We start from the raw sequence: 22,936 nt of genomic DNA on the forward strand, positions 1-22,936 counted from the left end.
TGTAAGTGCTAGTACCTTGTCTTCAAAGTAGTCTGCAATAGTGTTACACAGACACTCCGAGGGCGGGATTTCCTGTTCTAGTATTTTGGGTTTGTTGAAGCTATTGACAATTTTGAAGATAGTTTTTTGTTTATTTCTGGCATTTTCTATTTCCGAGGTGTAAAAATTAGTTTTGGCTTGTTTAATCAGTGCATGATATGCGCTTCTAGTTGATTTGTATTTATTACGGTCTTCGTCACAGTAGTTTGTTCTCCATCTGCGTTCGGCTCTTCGTACCTCTCCTTGTTTTATTTTTAACATGGGGTTGAACCATGGTGCTGATTGTTTCTTAGTGGCTAGCCTAGGTTTGCGGTTTGCCGGGGCTGCTATCTCTTTCAGTTCTGACATCCATTTTCTTAAGTTGTCATTATCATCTTCTGATTGTCCTGACCATGAAGGTTCATGTTCTTTCGCTAAATTAATCAATTCTGGGTGTTTTATGACGTCTTTCCATTCTACTTGACTGCCGTGTGTTGTGTTCCCTGCCAGTTTATTTTTTCTAGACCTTTTAAATGGTAATACAAACGGTATTAAGGTATGATCTGTCCAAGTTTGGGCTATGGGGCATTTGATTTGTATTTCTTGCAGATTAGTTGATATGCAATCGATCGTGTGACCAGCCTCATGCTTGGGCTGTGTGATGCATATATTGAGGCCTAGTACATCCATTGTGTCCCTGAAGGAGATTGCTGAGGCATCGGTGTGGGATTCAAGATGAATATTGATATCCCCTAGTAATGTGAAGTTAGAAAAACGCATGGCCAGGGGGCTCAGTGCCTCTCCAATGCTTTCCAGAAAGCTTTTGCATGAGCCTGGGGGGCGATAAATTAAGGCGCCTGCAAAGGTAAAGGAGTCGGTGAGTTTGAGTAAGAAGCCCATCCTTTCCGCATCCTTAAGCTCTTGGAGTTTCATTGTGGTGCAGTTAAAAGAGTCTCTGTATATAATTGCTATTCCACCCCCCGAGTCTCCTCCCTGTCTGTTCTTAGGATCTGATATCCCAGGGGTAGTGCGTGTACTATATCTGGTGTAGACCATGATTTGAGCCACGTTTCTGTGACGAACAGGCAATCTAGATTTTCTTCTAGGATGACATCGTATATGTCAAGTGCGTGTTTCGATAAGGTTCTGGCGTTGATCAGTGCCCCTTTTAACTCTGCATTGTTATTAGTATATTTAGCAATCTGCGTCCAGTGAAAGACTCTATGACATTTACTGCAGCTTATCGGGCCTTTTAGTGTTGCTATATCTAGTTTGTAGCTACAGGTAGTAGCAGAGGTATCAATGGCCATCAGCTCCTGGCTGCTATAGGTAGTGAGAGGCATGGTAGTGGCAGTGTTTCCTGCCCTATGCCCAGCCCGTGCACGGACGGGCACAGACGGGCGTACCTTTGGCTTACCTTCGGCACGCCTTTGGTGCGCCCGCTGCGCCCGTCCGCTGCGCTCCCTGGAGGGGGGTTCCATTTTGTAGCTGCGAGGGCGGGAGGGTCCGAGCACTAGTCCGCTCGCCTACTCCTTCCCTCACCCAAGATGGCGGAGCCTAAAACGCGGTCCCCAGGTAGCAAGCAAATCGGCTACAAAGGTCGGCGTTTGATCGGGAGGCTGGTAGAGGGTAAAGGGGATCCCTTAGCTGCCAGGAACCATATGCCCCCAATTACACAACCAATGCAATATTTTAAAATTCGGCGCAGTGACAATTTTTTAAAAAGATGGAAAATGGGTAAATGTACAAGCAAATATTCCACAAGTACACACAAATTCTCAGAGTCCCGGCTTTCCGCCTCAGGACACCACGAAGCACTCAATCAGTCTGGGCTCGTGTATCTCTAATTGGCTTTGGTAGCTGCAAGGGCGGGAGGGTCCGAGCACTAGTCCGCTCGCCTACTCCTTCCCTCACCCAAGATGGCGGAGCCTAAAACGCGGTCCCCAGGTAGCAAGCAAATCGGGTACAAAGGTCGGCGTTTGATCGGGAGGCTGGTAGAGGGTAAAGGGGATCCCTTAGCTGCCAGGAACCATATGCCCCCAATTACACAACCAGTGCAATATTTTAAAATTCGGCGCAGTGACAATTTTTTAAAAAGATGGAAAATGGGTAAATGTACAAGCAAATATTCCACAAGTACACACAAATTCTCAGAGTCCCGGCTTTCCGCCTCAGGACACCACGAAGCACTCAATCAGTCTGGGCTCGTGTATCTCTAATTGGCTTTTGTAGCTGCGAGGACGGGAGGGTCCGAGCACTAGTCCGCTCGCCTACTCCTTCCCTCACCCAAGATGGCGGAGCCTAAAACGCAGTCCCCAGGTAGCAAGCAAATCGGCTACAAAGGTCGGCGTTTGATCGGGAGGCTGGTAGAGGGTAAAGGGGATCCCTTAGCTGCCAGGAACCAGGAAGGTGTCCAGAATTTCTGCATGTTCAATGTTACACAGTTGTAAGTTGTCTTGGCGCCCCGGGTCTGTTACCACCACGGTCTCAAGCTCCCTCAGATGGCTTTCTACCTCACAGATACTTTTGTATGACTTTCTTGTCTAGCTCCCACTAGCCAACCAATCGCAGATCCCCTTACCACAACCTCCATTGCATCCGACACTACCAAGTTTGAGGACGCAGAGTCCCAGTTTTCTCTGAAGTACTCGGTTACAGTGTCCTTAATGTGAGTGCAAAATGGGCCGTCCTCAAGCAATGTGGGGTTGAGCCTCCAGGTGGGTACTGGTGACGGTACTGGGTGGGTACTGGTGAGGGTACGTGTCCCAGTGTAGATCTAGCGTTAGCGTTAGCGGTCTGTGGTCCAAAAATGTTTTGGCAAGGTAGGCTGAGGACGTACATTTTGCCTTCAGGGTGTTGTTGCAAACGAATCTGTGTAGGCGGGTGTGTAGGTTATGTAGTGGGGAGTAGTATGAGTATTCTTTGTGTGGTGGGTCTAGTGTGCGCCACACGTCCATCAGTCCCCATCCCTGGAGCCATGTGCCAAATGAGTCAGATAGTTTATGTACGCCAGTTGCCTGGAAGGGAGGGTGCGATCTATCCAGATCTACATCTAGTATCATGTTCCAGTTTCCCCCCAAAATCCAGGGGATATCTTTCGAATCTGCCAAAGCTCGGCTAACAGTAGTAAGGAATCTGTCCTGGTTGAACTTAGGGGCATAAATACTACCCAGGACTACCATTATACTGTCTAGTGTGCCCTTTACCAAAATGTAGCGCCCTTGGTCGTCCACTTTCATTTCCAGCTCTACGAAGGGGGTACCATAGGGCACCCATATTGTGGCCCCCCTGGAGAAGGCAGAGTACGTTGTTGAAAATACGGTGCCCAACCATTTCTTGCCTAATGTGTGTGCCTCGGACTGTGTCAGATGGGATTCATGCAGGAATGCTATGTGTGCTTGCTGGTTAAGCAAGAAGGCGTGTACTGTATGCTGTTTCTGTATCTGCCCTAGCCCTCTCACATTCCACGTAACCAGCCTATACTTACCTTTCTCTTCAGCCATATACAAATACAGATATTATAGGAGACAACATTTCGTATTGCAGTATGTACATTGTCTGTGTTAGCTAGAAGACGGTTCCCTTCTTTCCTCAGTCCCCAACTCTGGAGGCGCAGCCTCAGAACCTTGCTGTGCTGAACATAAAACTGGAAAACGTAATCAAACAATTTGCCGGGCATACGCTCTTGGGGGGTTGGCTACGCTACAAATATCCAATAGGCCATTCTTATCCACGCCGTCGGATCAACGGTGCGGCTGGGAGAATCATCGCTGAAACATCCATTGTTGCTGTCCTTTTCTTGGAAGGGGGGACACTATCCAGGCTTTTACAGTGTTACATTCCTATGATATATAGGGGGATATATAGGGGTGTGGGGTGTGTGAGGTTCACACGTCAGGGATAGTACATAGAGGGTAGAACTAGTTTAACTCAGTTTTAAACAATCAGTGTGTAAACACGTTCATGCACCCCGTCTATAGAATCCCTTTCCCTTCCATGGCCTGGCCGTGCATTCAGTGTACAATAAAGCAAAGGATACCAGTTGGACCTCACGTCTCAGATCTTATCCATATCAGTAGTTATTCTTGGGCATTGTCCAGAAGTTTATCAGCTGCTCTGGGTGTCACAGTCGGGAACAGCACCATACTGCATTCTGAGTGTGAATGTACAGTGCTGTCTTCGGTGTCCGTATTTATTTGTGCACGTTCCTCTCTGAAGGAGCAAACCATTGCAACAGCATCGTCCTGTCCTTGTTTCTGTTGATGAGCAGAAGGCTTATGCCGTTTTGGTTCTGCACCACGTGCCCCTGACCTGTTCTCCACGTGGTCCGCTCCTTCCTTGGATCTGCTGGCCGATGAGTCCAGGATTGTGCTTAGGTCCCCCTTGATGTCCATCACTTCCAGCTACTCCTACACGTCCGTGGGGCTGTCAAAGAAGTGAGTTTTGTTGTTGTTGATCACTTTGAGGAGTGCAGGAAACAGCAGGGCGTAACGTAGTTTGGCTCTATGGAGTCCCTTTTTAATTTCGTAGTAAGAGGACCGCTGCTTCTGTAAGGAAAGTGCTGTGTGTAAATGATTCTAAGTAACAATGCAATAAAAATCCACCCGGGGGTCTCTGTCAGTACATAGTGATATGGTGCAGTGCGCTGCACTGACAGTGTGTCCAAAAAAACAAGTAGTGTCAGGGGCATGCAAAGTTGATCAGCAACATCTAACACAACATGCAATTGACCACAAATTAATTCACCATTACAAACTTCACAAAGTATTTTTACAAAACATGCTATGTATGCAGAAGTAACACTAAAGTAAGATATTTACATTTACTTGCAGCTGATCAAGGATATGGTCTACAGACGTGGATGATGACTCCATTTGGAAACCCACAGACGGAACTTCAAAGGGCATACAACCATGCCCATTGTAGGACGCGGAACATCGTAGAGAGAAGCTTTGGCATGCTGAAATCCAGGTTCCGTTGCCTTGATGTGTCTGGTGGAAGGCTACCGTATTCCCCAGAAACAGTGTGTAAAATGGTACTCGTATGTGCAATACTGCACAACATATGTGTCAAAACAAATGTCCCTTGGGACGAAGAGGACCAACACCCTGATGAAATGGATGATGGTGATGGAGGTCAAGCAGGACGACCAAACATCTGCAACACTGCAGCAGGGATGAGACGCCGCACACACATTGTGTCACAATTTTTTTCATGAATAATCATACTTGAGTATGTAATTATGTCAAATAAATTTCAAAATGAAAATTAACGTAGGTACATCATTATTTTTATTCTTTGAACTGTACAGCCCATATGATTAGCAAATATGTGTCTGGAAGTTTGTGCTACCATCTCCTGGTGGGGTGTAAGGGAGTATTCATCAAGGAATGGCATGGTTGAAATACACAATAAACGAAATGCTGCTCGGTGAACATCTATACTCACATGCGAATGACCGGGTGCCTGGAAGGTTCAGTATCTATTGGTGAAGACAGATTTTCAACACTTCACAAAACTGCGTATTTAGACATAATTGTCCTTTGGGAAGGTTGATGTGTTCCTGGATTACTGTGAAAGTCAGTACTTGTCCTTTGAAATCTAAGTTAGAAGATCATTAGTGCCTCTTGGGCAGTTGCAGGTAATGCACTCTTGTCCCAAGATTCCCTGTAAATAGCTTGCAACCGTGGTGCCAATATTTCAGCATATGTTGCGTCAAACTTGATTGCTATACCGTCTGCACCAGGGGCTCAATGTAATACATATTTTTCATTGCTGTACGAATATCACACTCTGTCATCTCTCCTCCTAAGCAATGTTCCAGTTGCTGATCTATGCGTGGCAGTTGAGCAGCGGCTTGTAAATCAACAAGGTACGCAGGTCTGTCTGCCATTGCATTCCTAAAGAGGGGGTCAAAATAATTGAAGAATTACCATGATCTACTTCATGGGAATATACCAAACGGGCCTCCAAAGTACACAGGGTGAGAATAGCGGGCGGCAGGATTACCCAACCAGGCCAACAGGGAGCCCACCTCATCATGCTCAGTGTGAGCCCAAATGAGGAATTCTTTATGAACAAAACAGCGGAGTATCTCCATTTGTATAGGGACGTCTTCATGTGCAGCCGAAGCCGCCTCGTCATATATTGAATCTGCATGGCTGGCCCGCTCCACATGTCATAACCGATCCTCGCTCTCCCCAAAATCCTTCAGCAAGAGTTATCAGAGACCCTGCTGTGGAGGAGATAAAAACTCCACTAATCACCGCCTCTAAAGCATCCAAATAAAGGGCCCCTGCACGATGCTGTCACCTCATCATGGTCAAAGTAACGCACCATACCTTCCTGCATTACCACTGAAAAGAATGTATACTACAATGCCAGCGCATTCAAATGGCAGGTGGGAATTGCCTGCCCCTGCCCAGTCCATAGGACCTACACCAAACAGGGATAATGGTCAGAGATCAATCTCGCTAGCTACTCACTTAGTCATCTGGTGAGTTACCCAGATGTGCTGATGTTTGTGCAAATCTTAGTCCATCAGCTAGGACACAGTACGGAAGTGATGGTCAGCTACTTAAGGGCACTCTCACCTGCCTGTTCACTCCTCGTGGCCCCGTTCCGCCCCGGCTTGTGCCGTTTGCGCGGAGGGTCAGTTCGAGGCACCACACTTCCTGGCAGGGTCATCACTTCCGCCCTGCACTGAATCCTTGCAGGTTAGCGGTCTAGTGCTCCCTCCCCTTCAGTATTTATGGCGGCATGGAGGGCGCGCAGCGGACGAGCGCAGCGGGAGCGCCGACTTCGCGCCGAAGTCGCGCACAAGTCAAGCCCGTCTGCGCCCGTCCGCGGCCGACCAGGCCCAGGGCCCCGTCGTAATGCAGAGTTTATTTCTTATTCCCCTGCTGACCTAAGGAGCTTCAATCACGATGGCCCCATTCCCGCCCGAGCCGCCAAGGCGGCCCTGACATGTGGCATTCTCGTTCCTTCCGACCTCTCACCAACGGTTGGTTCGCACGACCCCACCCCCCCTGCTCCTCAGCCCACCACCTCTCTATCGATCTATTACCTCAACACCCGCTCCCTCATTCGACACCAGCTTGAAATTTTTCAATTACTGCACCAAAGCTCTATCGATATCCTCCTCTTAGCAGAGACATGGATCACCGAAGATTCCGCCCCCGATATTCTAGCTGCTATCCCTACGGGATATTATATCATGCACGCCAACCGGCCTGCTGGAAAGACCGGAGGCGGAGTGGCGGCTATCATTCGCTCTATCCACACCTTCTCGGAGATCACGATGGCTCCCATCCCTAAAACAGAACACCTGGCGCTACAATTCACCTCCCCTAAATCATCTTTTGTCTGTGTCATTGTCTATAGACCCCCTGATCCTATGCCTCTCTTCCCCAAACTCTTCAGCGACGCTATCGCTCAACTGACTATCAACCATGCCAATATTATCGTAATCGGCGACTTCAACTATTGGCCAGCGGATGTCCATGAAAGCCACTTATCAGTGGAATTCACTGAACTTCTCGTTTCATTTCGTTTCAAAATGCTTTATTCGGTTTGTATAGATACAACCATATAGCAACATTTCATAAATACAATTGAAGTCACTTTTATAAAGAATGATGAAACTTGCTAAAACAATTGCATTAGTACAGGCAATCAAGATAAAATCTGAAAGAGAAAATAATCACTAAATATAGCGTCAGTTTACACGTTTTATACAAGGCATGCCGGGAGGAATAATACTAAATAAGAGACCTATACAGGGCGAAAAGTGCAGTAATGTGTGCAAAATAAGCAAGGATTGGGCATAGCATTTAGCAGCAATCAGCAAATTAATGCAAAACATATCACATCAATGTACCATGGGATAATCACTTGTAGATAGCAGCCATTTTTAACGTTTGGTACAACATGCAACATGCAAATAGGTGGTACTTAAACAAGAGACCTTTTCCAGACTTAAAGTGCGATTATATTTAGCAGCAATTTTTAAAAGTGTAGTGCAAAACTTGCTAAGTGAGGTAGTACCAGTCAAGGGGAGGCTTAGACTGAGCATAAAGTGCAATAGTGTGTGCAAATTATGCAAGGGATAACTAAAGTGCAATGTCTACAACTTCTCTCACGTATTTTAGCAGCAATTGTATACAATCAAATAAAGGCCTGAACTGGTCATAAAGTGCAATAATTTGTGCAAAAATATGTGCAAAAATATGCCAGAGTAACTAAAGTGCATTGACTATAAAAAAAATCTGTTACATATTTATCAACAAATATATACAAGAAATTTAAAAAGGTATAAGTCCAGAGGGGTACAAGCAGAAGGGGCAGTCGATACAGGGTCTAAAATCATGATAAAAACCAAAGGTCACGTATAAGAGAAATGCATAAGGTTTGACCGTAGCTCACAATTGATCATAGGTGTCTTTTCCAACGGAGATCATATGATAATTGATTTCCTGTGCCTAATACATTTAAGAACATAAGTGGCTACACGATAACATATGTTAGGGGACGACAGGTCAAACAATAGTTGCATTGCAGCTCTTATATCATACGTACTGTATTCTAAAAATAATTGTTTTAGATAAAATTTTCTAAAACCAGTATAAAAGTTACAAAATAGTAAAAAGTGGCACTGAACTTCTCAAAAGCATGAACCTTTCACAACATATTCACTCCCCCACCCATCTGAAAGGTCACACGCTAGACCAAGTCTGGACATCCAATCTCGACATTTCACCCCCCTCAGTCTTCCCATGCTCTTGGTCCGACCACCATTTCATCTCCTTTCACCTTCATCTTCACACCTCGTGTCCTTCCACTCGCACTAAGAACAAGATGGCTCGCAATTGGAAAAGGGCTAACTTTCCCGACTTCCACACCTCACTGGCATCCTCGGCACCATTGCCGCTATCCTCAGTAGAGAATCAGGCTGAGAAACTCAATGAATGGTTACGCCGGGCCAGCGATAAAGCTGCCCCCCTGAAAACAATCAAAACAATGCGCCCCCACGATGCTCAACGCTGGTATACGGACCAACTTAAAGCAGACAAACTCGCCCTGCGGCAAACTGAGCGCCGTTGGCGTCGCCACTACGATCCTCAACTTAAACTCATATACACTGAGTCCTTAAAAACTTATAAAAAATCTATTCTGGAAGCCAAGACAGCTTACTTCTCACAAAAAATTCTGAATTCGAATAATAAAACAAAAGATATCTTTTCAATTGTAAATGAGCTCTCCCTCCCAGATCGAGTCACTCCCCAACCTCAGCCGTCACAAGCTTTATGCGATTCACTTAACTCTTATTTTATAGAAAAAATAATAACCATAAAACATAACATCCCTACCCCTGCATCTCCTACGCCTCCCCCTCTGCCTCCCCCCAACACTAGCACCTTGACTACATTCCCACCGATCTCTCTACAAGAATTCTCATCACTTCTTCACAAAGTAAGTTCGGGATCCCCCAACGACTGCTGCCCCCCGCAGGTCCTCAAAGGAGCCTTTCTTGCTTGCCCAGGCCCCCCGCTAGCATTACTTAACAACTCTCTTGCTACCGGAGTGGTCCCATCTTCTTTCAAGCAAGCTGCCGTTTTACCTATTCTGAAGAAACCTAATGCAGACCCTACCATACTCAGCAATTATAGACCTATTTCCCTCCTCCCCTATTTAGGCAAGATTCTGGAAACTTATGTGACCCGCTGTCTGAGCTCCTTCATAGAACAATCATTGTTTCTAGACCCTCAACAAGCTGGATTTAGACCCCTCCATTCCACCGAGGCGGTCATAGTGGCAGTCATGGACACCCTCAGGAAAGGAGCTGACAAGAACATCGCTCAAGCCCTTGTCCTATTGGATCTCTCTCCGGCATTCGACACGGTCGATCACACCATCTTGATCGACCGTGTCTCCAACGCCGGTATCCAAGGAGTGGCCCTTGACTGGCTCAAATCCTTCCTCCACCAGCGCTCACAGTCCGTCCACCTTTCCACCTTCTCTGCGCCCTATTCTCCCCTTCACTGTGGTGTCCCTCAAGGTTCGGCACTATCCCCTCTTCTTTTTAATTTATATCTCCAACCACTGCTAGCCACTCTCCGCAACTTCCTGGTCACAATTTACAATTATGCTGATGATCTGCAGTTAATTTTCCCTGTCGATTCCCTCCCCTCCTCTTGCACTAACTTCCAGTCCACTATGCTAACCATAGCTGAGTGGATGTACCACAGTCATTTAAAGTTAAACCCCACCAAGACTGAGCTCGTCTTGGTGGGTGGCCCCAATCACCCATGGAACGCCTCCTTTTGGCCTATATCTCTGGGGACAGCACCAACTCCCGTGAGCTCTGTCAAAAGCCTGGGGGTGACCATCTCCCAAGATCTCTCTATGAGACCCCACATCAACGCGGTAACTTCTGCCTGCTTCTTCCATCTCAGGCGAATTCGCAAGATCAATAGGTTTCTGAACAAAGAAGCCCTGACCCAAGTAGTCATTGCTCTCATCACCTCCAGGCTTAACTACGCCAACATCTTGTACGCAGGAATTCCCGCATGTCACCTTCATCGACTTCAGCTGGTGCAGAACCAAGCTGCCCGCTTGATTTTCTGCCAGCCCAGACACCAGCACGTCACCCCCTTACTCCGCAGTCTGCATTGGCTCCCTGTCTCAAAACGGTGTATTTTTAAACTGGCATGTACCACCTTTAAGGCCCTAGAAGACGCAGCCCCTAAGTTCATTTCATCAGCCTTGTCCCGTCATATTCCTGCCAGAGCTCTGCGCTCAGCATCTTTGAATCTTCTCGAGGTCCCCAGATTTAAAAGAAAAAGGCACGGAGGCCTGAGCTTCTCTGTTCTGGCTCCCACTACTTGGAACTCCCTACCCCTCTCTCTCCGTCTCTGTCCTAAGTACGATAGCTTCCGTACTCTCCTAAAAACTCTGCTCTTTCAAGCTGCATACGATTAATCCCCTTCCCTGGATCACCGCTATCTTTATCAAGAGCGCCAAGAAACCGATGGTGATAGTGCGCTGTATAAATATTTTTAATAGAATAGAATTTTAATAGAATACAGTGCACCCACCATCTGCGCAGGTGGGCCTCCGTGATTATGTTGGGCCACCAGCACTTGCAACTCCAATGTCCACCTGGTGGCAGGGCCCAAAGAAACCCCTCAATACTGGTCCCAGCCAAAAGGGCTGGAGCACTGTCATCACCCTTGTGTCCCTTGCTGCTTTATTGCAACCTGTTAAGGTCTACTAATAGATTGCCCTACTCTTCAACTGTAGCCACAGGGATCAGTACTGGGGTAATGGTGTGGAACGTGTGTCTCCCGCATGTGATGTCCGCTGGAACCCTGGGTCACCATGTAGGACTGCGTCCACTTGGGGCAGCTAAGCATTTCCGCCTGTTGGACCCTTGCGTCTTCCCGGCCAGGGACGAGGCTGAATGTTGTAGCACGTGCAATTGTGCTGTGCTGCCCCACAAAGCTATTTGTGGGGGTCCTCTTCAATACAGCTGGTCTTCTCCACCACAGTGCTTCTTCCAGACACACAGGCCGATGCGCCCCTGGAGGTATCCACAACTGCTGGGGACCAGCAGACCACACTGTCACACTCTCCTCGAGTCCCCAGCGTCACAAGAATGCTGCGCATCTTCTGTTCAACAAAGCAACAACATGGCAGCAATGGGATCTCGACCTACTCCAAGGTCAATCTCACCTCCGGTGTCTTTGCTCTAAGTTTACAATGGTGCACCGGCGAAAGCCGTAAGCTGGGTCGGTATCAGCGGCAGTCTGGCCCATCTAACTGCTTACTTGAGGGGGGGGTTGACACAAGCCCAGCATGGCGTACGTGCTTCAGAACAGCTCCGTCCAATGCCCGGCAAATAAGCTACATATCCTGACTATCCCCTGTTCCCCGATTGCTCAAATAATCTCTGCGTGCTACGGAAGACTGGGAAACCTCCCGACCACCATCTGCAGATCTTTTAAGCTACTGGCAAACGGACACGGTTACTTGCGCCTGTGCAGCCTGGAACATGAGCAAAAGCTGCAGCCTTGAGTGGTGGAGTAAGCCGTAGATGATGAGGCCAGCCGATTGCAGGCACTTGCGACACAGCAACGCAGTGTGGCTCTGATTGGCAGCTGCGCGGCCATTAGGAACCTGGGGTGGTGAGATCGCTGGAGGAGCACTGACAGCCAGAGTGGACCGGAGGGACACAACCCCCAGGGCCATCGGAGCCGATATTCCGAGGTCTCCTAGGGTAGGCGCCTTGAACATTTTGGCACGGAGAATGCAGGCCTGACCTGCTGAATGAAGATTTGGAGACCAGCCTGCAGCGTGCTCTGCACACAAACCCTGATTGGGAGCTCTGCGGTGGGTGTAGCTCCTGAATCCTGCCCAAGAACCCAGTGTTTGATAGGCTAAGGACACACATGTCATAGAGTGCACCGATGTTGCGGGTGCCATATTGCTGCTGCCCACTAACATTTCCCCATGTGGGCAATGTCGAAGTAGAAGAAGAAAGGAAGCAGTAGCTTGCAGTGCATCCAAGGAAACAAAACGTGGCACAGTGTTGCTGGCGTCTACGAGGTGGGTCCTGCACACTACAGAAAACCTGAGACCATGATGTAAGTGCACGAGCTAATGAATGGGGCTCACCGAGACACAACAGGCTTTGCACTTGCTCTCTGAACGCCTTACGCATACACGAGGGCCCCTTGGGTGAGGCAATTAATGGACATAGGAGCGCTTAGAGGGCACTACCTCACCAGCCTAACAGCGACACCCAGTAGCATATCCATAAGGGTCACCGGGCAGTATGTTGCTGGGGGCAAATGCGACCGTGACAAGCAGCAAACTCCTGCTTGGGCATTTTCACAAGCGCCACTGATAGGGCCGCATCCATAACCTGCACGACGACTGCAGGAGTCATACGCATATCCTGACGCCGGAGAAGAGTGAGGGCCACTGCAACAGTACAACCACCGCCCTGCACACGAGGGCTATGGGCATCAACCAGACTAAGATCAAGAACATGGCGCCAATGCAGACGTCCAATCAACAGGGTCGGAATATCTGCTGGCCTCCTCCAGCATGGACTATGTACCCCCTATATGAAAAAATACACAAGACGCCAGCCTGGACCTTCTTGGGGTCTTAATGAAGGCGTCCAGGGAAGCGCTGGAGCAACGTATGGACAAAATGGTTACTGGACTGGCGCTGCTCATGGCAGACCACAGCAAGGTAGCATAAAAGGTCTCTATACACAAGCCTGCACTGTCCGACCTCATTCTGCATCAAACTGACCACTCTACTAAACTGTGACATCTACACACACAAGCACTGATGTATAGTGAACATTTTATGAAGAGTCACTCCAACTTGGAAAGAGTCACTAAAATTGAACATTCACTCAATTTTTAGAAGACTCACTCAAATTCAAGATAAATGTCGCATCGTTACATAAAATGTCTCAATGAAACAAATGTGTAGCATCACCACAAATGTAACTACTATCAAGATACAGTAAAAGTGTTGCATCTACCATCAAAATGTTGCAAATCACCTAAAACGTGTCGCATCTCCACAAAATGCATCGCACTATAACAAATGTCCCGCATTCCTAATTGTAAATGCATGTTAACGTACGATGCGACACTTAAAATATGAAACCGTGACGCATGTGCTGGAATTCATTACCTAGCTATTGAAATAATACCGCATTGTCAAATGCGTGTTGCAAATCATAAAAACGTGCCGCAACTCCGACAGGAAGTGATGTCATCATCCTAGATTCTTCCAAACCAGGAAGTTGATTTGTCTTTCACTTTCTGTTAGTCTCTTTGGGTGTGTGCTTGGTGTAGGAGGTGTTTGGAAGAGTTGAGACTGAGAGTTGTGTTTCCCTGTGTCTTTTTGTCAGTTTTGTGTGTTTTTGGTACTTATTAGGTCTGTCTATTGTTAGTCTTGTGTGTCTATTTGTATTTTGTGTCAAGGGGTATGTGTCAATAGGGGTAGTTAGTATTTTAATAGGGGTTGGGTTTTTATTTCTTAGCACTCAGTTTTATGTTAAGTTTCCTTTGGTGTCTGAAATAATTTTATGTTTTAAAAATTTACATTGCACACTATGTCTGCCAGGTCTAAAAACCTCAGTGACAGTGAGTTTGGTGGGCTATTGTGGTTGATACAGCACTATCTCCCAAGAATGGTGAGCATGGGTGACCGTGTGAGCCAAGGCTACCCCACACTAGAGCGGAGAGGAAGATGGATCCTCGTACAGCAACACCTTCAACAATTGTTCCACGTAGAGCGGACAGTGCACCAAATAAAGCACCGGTGGCAGGGCACCGTCAGCCGGGAGGGTAATGTCCTGGATCATCTTGGAATGGATGTCGGAGGCCCAACCGGTGAGTACATTTCTATTCTTACTCATGTTGTCATTCTCACTAATATACAGATATTTAAAAGGTTGCAATGTTTAAAATTATACAAAGTATGTCTCAGATTTGCAAGAAGGTAACGCAAATCTTTTTTCTGCACCGTGCTGCGTTACTCCTGAAAGAATAGAGATGCAACATATTGAGAATCACATGTTGTGTGTCTGTGCATCCCCCTGCGCTCATACACTAACTGTGGCCATGCACTGGCGCAGGCACCCTTGCACCATGGTGCAAGGATGACTGCGCCATGGGGAGAAATTTGTAAGTACAGTAAGGGCCAAGATGCAGCACAAAAACTATTGAAAGACACTTTTTCCACTTTCAATGAGTGCTTTGCAATGCAGCATGCATTGAAAGCGGAGCACACATGGAGAAATCGAAGCATTTATCAATGTGCCTCGCTACCCCACCTCTAGGGTGGCGTAGCATTCCTACGCAACTCCAGCTTCACCATTTTTCAAAAATACTGTAAATGTGTCTCACTCCATAGGTGTTGCCTGTGAACATCCACAGCAACATCCATGGAACAACCCCTTCCACGCACACTGCTGTGTGTGAAGGAGCTGTATTTACAAGGAGAGGGCAAGTCACGCAGGGTGGGTTTTCCTCTCCTTCTAAATATGTAGCACCACCCTGTATCTGACGTACTTGTGGTGCAGGGGGCTAGTAAATCACAACCAATGCCATTGTATGTTGATAAATGTGTCCTGGTGCATCTTTTAAAATATGCTTGGATGCATCATCACACATGCAACACTCATTTCCCTCCCTGGTCCACCCCAATTGTGTTTTACTTTGTAAGCTGCATCCCGGGGCAAAATTTTTAAACAATGTGTGTGAAATACTGTGATGTCATGGTGGAGCAATTGTGGAGTTGTGTTTCACATGATACTTGGATGACGTAATGCTGAAGGCCAACCCTCACGCCTCCTGTAATTTCACACAGGGTTGTGACATATCACAGACATTAAGGGGCACACTTACATATATTGGGGCATCCCTGCATATCAGCAGGGATGTACCACGGGCCTCTTTCATGAACAGCTTGCACCACTGTTGCGTTACATTGAAAAGGGGAAAATGTGACGCACCACTGGCACAAGGCCTTCATTATTGAGGCCTCACGTATGTAGCACGGCTGATCACCCACCATTGGTGCCTATGATTTACAATGCAGCACACCATGGATGAACAAATGCACTGATGTGTACTTATATTTTTTAAATGATCTTATTGTATTCTCTGTATTGCCTTTTACAATTATGAATACAGTATAATGTACAAAAATATCCATCACAAACATGAATGCATGTACAATTCAACAGTCAAGTAGGCAATATATATTGTGTTCATCATGGACTGCATTGTATTGTGGAAACATTCACGCAGGTAGCAGATGTGCCCAAGAGCATAGGTGGTGCCTGTGGAGAAGATGTGGTCCAGCGTGTGGCTGGGGGTGTGGATGGGTGTTGTGAGGAGTTGTCTAAGGCCAAGGTTTGGTAGGTTGTGTATCAGGGTGGCAGGGTTGGCGTCATAATTGTTCTAAAGGTGGAAGTTCAAGTCCACAAGGATGATTTAGTCCATGAAGGCAAGTGCATGGCTGCTTGCAAGGTTGGCAATGGAGTCACTACATTAAGCCTGGGATCCAGGGGGTGTGTCAATGAGTGTCCCTCTGAGGGTGAGGTTGTTGTTGTTGTGGATCTGCAAGTGCATGTGTTTGGCAGTGTGGAGGGTGTTGTCTACATGGCTACCAAACTTGATGGTGTACTTGTTTACGATACCTATTCCACCTCGGTTTCCGTTGGCACAATCCGTGCAGGTGATCTTCTATACGTCCGGGATGGCTATAGGAATGTTGTTGGGCAAGGAGTTGTTCCACCAGGTGTCAGTCTTGAAGGCCACATCTGAGGCAGAGGTGTCTGGCAGATCCAAGAGCTGAACAGCGTGTAAGGTAGCAGAGCAGGTGTTGTAGAGTATGCTGTGGAGGTGTGTGTGTTCAGTCCTTGGACATTTGGTGGTCCACTCACAGGTGAAGCTGCATGTGTGGCCCAAGCAAGGTCCGTGGGACCGTTTCAGGGTGTCCTTCAAACTGTTGTGCTTTTGGCCTGCCATGAGTACGTGGAGGCTGCTGGCGTCGCTGTGGAGTCTGCTCTTGTGGCGTTTGCGCGGTCCATGGTTTCTGATGCTGGCAACCGTCCAGACATGTGCATACGGGCTTGCCTTCGGCGCGCCTTCGGCCACCCACCTAACGCCATTACAATGGGAGCTGGGACGGCAAAGCAGCTGGGAGGTGGGATGCTGGGGATGGGGAATGGGGCCAAGTGGGCGGGACCACAGGGGTATTTGCAGCAGAAGGGGAGCTGTTTACACGGGGGGGTGAGTGGTAAAACATGGTCAAACAATGTACACTCATGTGGAGGTCATCATGCATTTCCAGTGTCCATGTATATTTTCTTTGTAAATTTTGTAGGAAAAGTGAAACGGTAGTAATAGACTAGAAATGGCATGCATGTGTTACAGTACAATCTCCACGCTACAATATATTAAATTTTGGATGTCATGCATTAATGTACATATTTGCACATGTTTTGTAGGTGGTCCACCGCCATACATGCAGGGGCAGATTGACTGTTTTGAGGACCCCAATGCAACCAGTGAGTATATGTATCAATTCCTTGTGATTGAAGTAATGTGTGTGGAAGCAAGCTGCACTCTGTATGTGCCCAACTATGGCATGCTCACTGCATCCAGTTGTATCAAATCTTTGCAGACACCCTCAAAGTAAATGTAACATTTTTTGAGTGTTTGTGAAAGTTGTTGAATCAGGCATGGACACACTGAAAGCCACATCATTGTCAGACTGCCTATTCCCCTAGGAACAAAGTAACAGGCAATGCCTATTTCATTTAGACACTGAGGGAGCAGTATCCAACATGAAATTGCAAAATCTTTACACGTACATCTGTACAGTAAGCCATGCTGAACACAGTGCTCACTACATGTGGTTAGTGAATGTGTTGTGTGAAAAAATATTAGAGGCTGTGGTACCAGGGTTGCAGTGTGTGTGTAGGCTCACAATCTGCTGTACTGTGGAAGCACATGGCTTTCTAGGTTTGTTCACAATCACTGTATTACGAGACACGTAGAACAACAAATCACTAAGGGGCAGATTTATGTTCACTGTTGCATCCCCAGGGATGTGCCAGTTAATGTGCGCCATAGTGCGCCACAGCTCCGCCACCCATGGTGCACCGCATTAACAATGCGGCGCACCATGGGCCACAAACGGCACAGATGTGTGACGCATCTGTGCCGGAAAGGTTGCGCATTGCTGGAGTTGCATCGCAAGCGCGACGCAGCTCCAGCAAGGCTTGGGGGTGCCCCATCTACACAATGCTGCATCAAGACCTATGCCTGCTTCAAGCAGGCACAGGGTTTTCATGCAGCATTGGCCAGAAAGTGACTGAGTGAAATCTCATAGATTTCAATCAGCCACTTTCAGGAGGCTTTCCTGCGTAGGAACGCCCCCCCCTGCGCAGGAACGCCTCCTTATGGCGCAGGGCTTTACAACGTGACGCATCTCCTAGATGTGTCACGTTGTAAATAGGGCGCATTGTTTGCGCCGCAGTCGGGTCAAATGAAGTTACGCAATTGCGGCGCAAGGGCATCATAAATCTGGCCCTTAGTCCTGAAAGCGAACCTTAACATGCCCAGGGTGAATCTAGTGCCTTTTCAGTGTGTGATATTTTTGCATGCTGCATCAAAATCACACTCTCACTCCTCGCACATGTAAGCACAGCAGCCCTCCGTGTAATGACATTGGCCCACACCAGGATCTGCTGAAGGTACGTAATTTATCTGTTGGCCAACACCAACCCCTAGTCCATGAACTTGCGTGTCACTTTTGTTCTGCTAGTTTGGGTAAATAAATGTTACAGACATGTTCCTTTATCCAGATTATTTTGTCGTCTGTAATATGCTTTAAAACTGTGAAAATGTCCTCACAATAAGTGAACAAATACATTCAATACCACAGCATGTGCAGAAGGCACACATTCTTCAACCTAAATTATTTGCCTATATGAACAGGTTACTGCCTTGATCGTACACACACCAATCCTTACATATTGCCATGCAGCATTCACTGGTGGTTCAAACAGGCCCGTCCCACCGTCACTCTGAATGGCAGTAACCAAGGGCGTATGGATTAAGTAATGACCCGTGACAGTCCAAATGTCTCCTGCAGTTTGTCCTTTCACAAGAGAACTCCCTTGCTATTCAAGTCTACCACTCCCTACAGGCCAAGCTCCACCCATGTTGCAAGGGCCGACCAATCTCCCACATGTGGAAGTGGCGTACACATGGCCAATGGTACCTCTGGGCATGAGGGCATTGCACTCCTATCTTGCTATGGTACCTTTTACAACAAAGTCTCGGAGTCAATTTGTCCTCAGTCAATGAATCCATCCTCATCTTGGGTGAAAACATCACTAAGGATGAGACGTGCCGTGCCACCTCTGGTTGAAATTGAGATTCAGCTTTCATTAACTCCTGCGCCACTGCATGGGTGAGCCCCTTGAACGGCATTGACAATAAGTACAAATAAAAATCTAGGACAGCAATTCCCCCCTCTGCCCTGTGCTGCATCAGGGTCTCCAACGCCACCCTTCCATGTCCAGTTTCCTTAAGAATAACGGTCAACATAGAACAGAGTTCTATGCACACCAGCAATGTATGGTACTAGCACAACAGACAGGAAAGTGCCACCATCGTCACCAATGCTGCTCGGCCCACCTACAACAGTGGCAACGTTCACCAGAATTGCATGCTACTCCAGAGCACTCTCATAACTCATACAATATTCACATCACTTTGTTCTTCCTGGGTATGGTAAACATGTGTCCCCCAGTAAGAGAGATGTGTCCAAACCTGTGTTGGAGAGCACGCACCCCCTCCAATGCCTCCCCATCGTCCACTGGAAAGAACAAAAGGTCATCCGCATACAGTGAGACGAAGTCCGTGTGATCACGGAGCCTCAGGCCACAAACCACCCTACGCATTTGAGCACAAGTTGCTCATGTTTCTACAGCCAGAGCAAATAACAGAGGGGAGAGCAGGCAACCCTCTTGCCCTACTGGGTATGAGGAGGACATGATTATTCACACCTTTACTGTGGGGATGCCTGCCAAATACAATTTTACAATCCAGTGGACACTTCCCTCTCCCAGACCAAAAGCCCTCCTAAGAGCAAACAAGTAGGGCCACTCTGAGCAATCAAATGACTTAGCTATATCCACTAAAGGACCTCCGCACAATAGTCCACCACATGGTCAGTGCTCAACATTTATATCAACTTCCGTAGACTAACGGCCATATTGCTGGTAGGGATGAAACCAGCCTGATCAGGGTGTACCAAGTGTAACGTGTGCGGGAATACTCGGGCGGACAGGATGAGATTTGTCATCACATCATCCATGGTAAGCATGGTTAGGGGACAGTACCCAGAAGAGTCATTTTGGGCTTTCCACAGTATGAGAAAAGGGATTATAATAGCGTCCCTAGTCGTAGACAGCAGCATACCCAGTTGGCCAGCCTCCCTAAACATCAATAGCATCAGAGGAGCAAGAATGATGACATTACCCAAGTCAAACTTGATGGTGAGACCATCAGCCCCCAGGGGTTTTGTTCAGGCCCACTTCATTTACAGCGCACTGGACTTCCCCAACCATTATATCCCTGCCAAGAGAGTACACCTGCTCCTTGTACACGGTGTTCAAAGAAAGCCTGTGCCTCTGCTTCCCAAACCTGTAACTGGCCACTATATGAATCAGCGGCCACTATATTAATCCAAATGAGATGAGACAGTGTGTACACATACCTATCTGCTTTGCCTTTCATATGCTTACATGTATATCCCACATGGAGATTTGATCCTTACCAACGTGTACCTCCTGTGTATTCTGCTTTATCTTGTCCCACATATACCTTGGACTTAAGACTGCGTGCTCTTCCATTACAATGTATCCATGACTCACCCAATGTGATCTCTCCCATCCTCAGAACTTGCATTCCTTCCCCTCAAGGATGCATGGCGCTATGATACCCTCACAAGTACCTTTTGCTACATAAAAACCTAAGACAAGATAGTACAACATAAACCAGCGTGGGATACCAAGCCCCCGCATGAGCAGAAAAGCACATCTGTCATACTTGACAGTATGTATGTGGCCAGCTGCTGGTGTGTCATTTAATGGCAGTCATTCCACTTGTGCACAACCTAGCGGCCCGTGGTCATGTGAGTTTGGTTGCATATGCTAGATGACAATTTAGCAGTGTGTCATCACACAAGTGTTGGTCATCTTTTCATGACACTTTCCATGCACTCCTTTGAATGTACAACTTCTGTCATACTGATGACCATCGTGTACTGCTTACCTTACACATGTTCCCTCTTTTCATACAGTTAACATGAATGCGGAGGAGGAGCGAGCTTTCCGCATAAGGAAAGCTCGATATGGACATATCCTGGCAGTGGCCAAAGGATTCAGGTGGTCCGCTCGCCAGTATTACAAGAGAAAGTTGTCAAAAACCTGGATCATTAAGTCACCAACCCACAAAAGTTCAACTGATGAACTAGTACTTATTCGTTCGAGTAATGCAGGTGGTGCTGCTGCACCACAACCATCAACATCCGTTGCAGGCACCGCTGTAACAGTTGATCCCACTTTGTTTGCAGCCATGGAGAAGAAGATAGAGAGTTTGGAGGGAAACATTTCTTCATTGGACCAAAAAATAGACAGGGTTCAGCAGACCTTGGAGCAAATAATCTCCATGATTTAAGGACTATGTGGACAATGTGTGGACAATGTTTTTTTTTCACTACAATATTATTTCATTGTTGGTTTTAGAATTTTATATAGCTTTACATAGTTAGATTAGGTAGTTAGTTAGGGTTTCTTTTTCTATATCTTTATTTTTCTTAGTTTCTTGCTGGGTTTTACATTTACATTTTGGGTGGGTGGGTTTTCTTAGATGTGTCATATGTGTTTATTTATTTAAAAAATATATATATATATATATATATATATTTGTTGTTTGATTAGATTAGTATGTAGTTTATGTTTAGGATAAGTATGTGTATGTCTATTGTACATTTATGTGTTAGGGGGGGTGGGGGCTAATGTTTACTTGTCCTGCGTCAACATAGTTTATTTTAGGCTAAGTAAGTTAGGGCAAAGTAATGTAAGTTAGATAGGTTAAGATAAGTTAGGTTAGGTTAAGTTTAGATAGTAAAGAAGTGTTAGATTTTTTTATGACTTTAGAAATTTTTATACTAATGTACATATTTAAGAAAGTGTGTTTGTAAAGTAAATGTTATTTAAATTTTCAACTTACATACTTTGTGATCTCTTCTTTTACGCACAGCTTTTATTATGTTATAAGTGTGAGTAAGTGAACACATTGAATGGATACAGTTTCATGTTGGAGTGCATGTCATTATTATATTTTGCTATGTTTCAGCTCCATCTGTGAGTACATGTGCTGGCAATCCCTCTGATGTCAAATCATGTCCAAGATGGAAGGCAGCTTTGTGCATACATTAGAACTTCAAGCAGGTGGCCTCAAACCATGTTTTTCGGGTTTCTCCCCTCATTTCCCGATACAGACTCTACCGCCTTGCCAGTGTTGGTTCACAATATCTTGCAGGTGCTGGGCTATGTCCCTGTTCGCATTTTGTGGTGGCATTTGGACATGCCTCTCACTCATGATCTTGGAAATGTTTGACAAAGATTGTGATAATCCTGGTGTTTGTGTGGAGGTGGCTTCATCAGTGGCAATGTTTGCCAAATCTGGATTGATATTTTGTAGTATGGATCGCAGGATGGTAGCGATACTTGGCAATGCCACATGTACCTACCTGAGGAGTTCCCGCTGAACACTTACAGCAGTTCTTTGGAACTCACGTTATGTGTTCTGCCACTCATTAATAATGTTTGTTGAGGACGGTACAGGTGGTGGTGGGGTTAAAGTTTCAAGTTCAGCAGCAACCACATCGTTGTCACACTATGGAGGGGGTGTGGGGGACCATATGGTGCTTCATTCCACCTCATGTGTGTCAGTGTCAATGTTAGGAGGATTTTCTTCCATATCATGTGAAACAATGTTGTCATCCAGTTATTGTGCAGTTGATGTAGCATCCACTATGAAAAAATGTGCACATCTGTTAGTAGTGTTGGCATGTTTAATTGTAGAAATGTTTAATCAGAGCCATGACGTGTGCACTCATTGACCAACACTGCAATTGTAATTTGGTGTGTGATTACAGGGTGTTTGTCTACTTCCAATACATACAATTGATATGTATCATTGTAAACATTGTCTACATTACAGCCCATGGGTACAGGTACTCACTCACAGTATCACACACCCTATTTATCCCATGTTTTTTGTGTGCCAGCCTATCA

The 22,936-nt window shown here is 46.5% G+C and overlaps 1 protein-coding gene across 1 annotated transcript; it reads left to right on the forward strand.

The window, feature by feature from the left end:
• Nucleotides 1-2,309: 2,309 nt before the first annotated feature.
• Nucleotides 2,310-21,311, forward strand: LOC147711590 (uncharacterized). The gene is made up of 5 exons (XM_086919509.1): nucleotides 2,310-2,391; nucleotides 2,566-2,686; nucleotides 14,170-14,438; nucleotides 17,066-17,125; nucleotides 20,935-21,311. Exons 1-5 carry the CDS (start codon nucleotides 2,310-2,312, stop codon nucleotides 21,309-21,311), a joined length of 909 nt encoding a protein of 302 aa, XP_086775635.1.
• Nucleotides 21,312-22,936: the final 1,625 nt, after the last annotated feature.

Source organism: Lissotriton vulgaris, chromosome 5 (genome assembly GCF_964263255.1).
Source record: "Lissotriton vulgaris chromosome 5, aLisVul1.2, whole genome shotgun sequence".
NCBI classification, from domain to species: Eukaryota; Metazoa; Chordata; class Amphibia; order Caudata; family Salamandridae; genus Lissotriton; species Lissotriton vulgaris.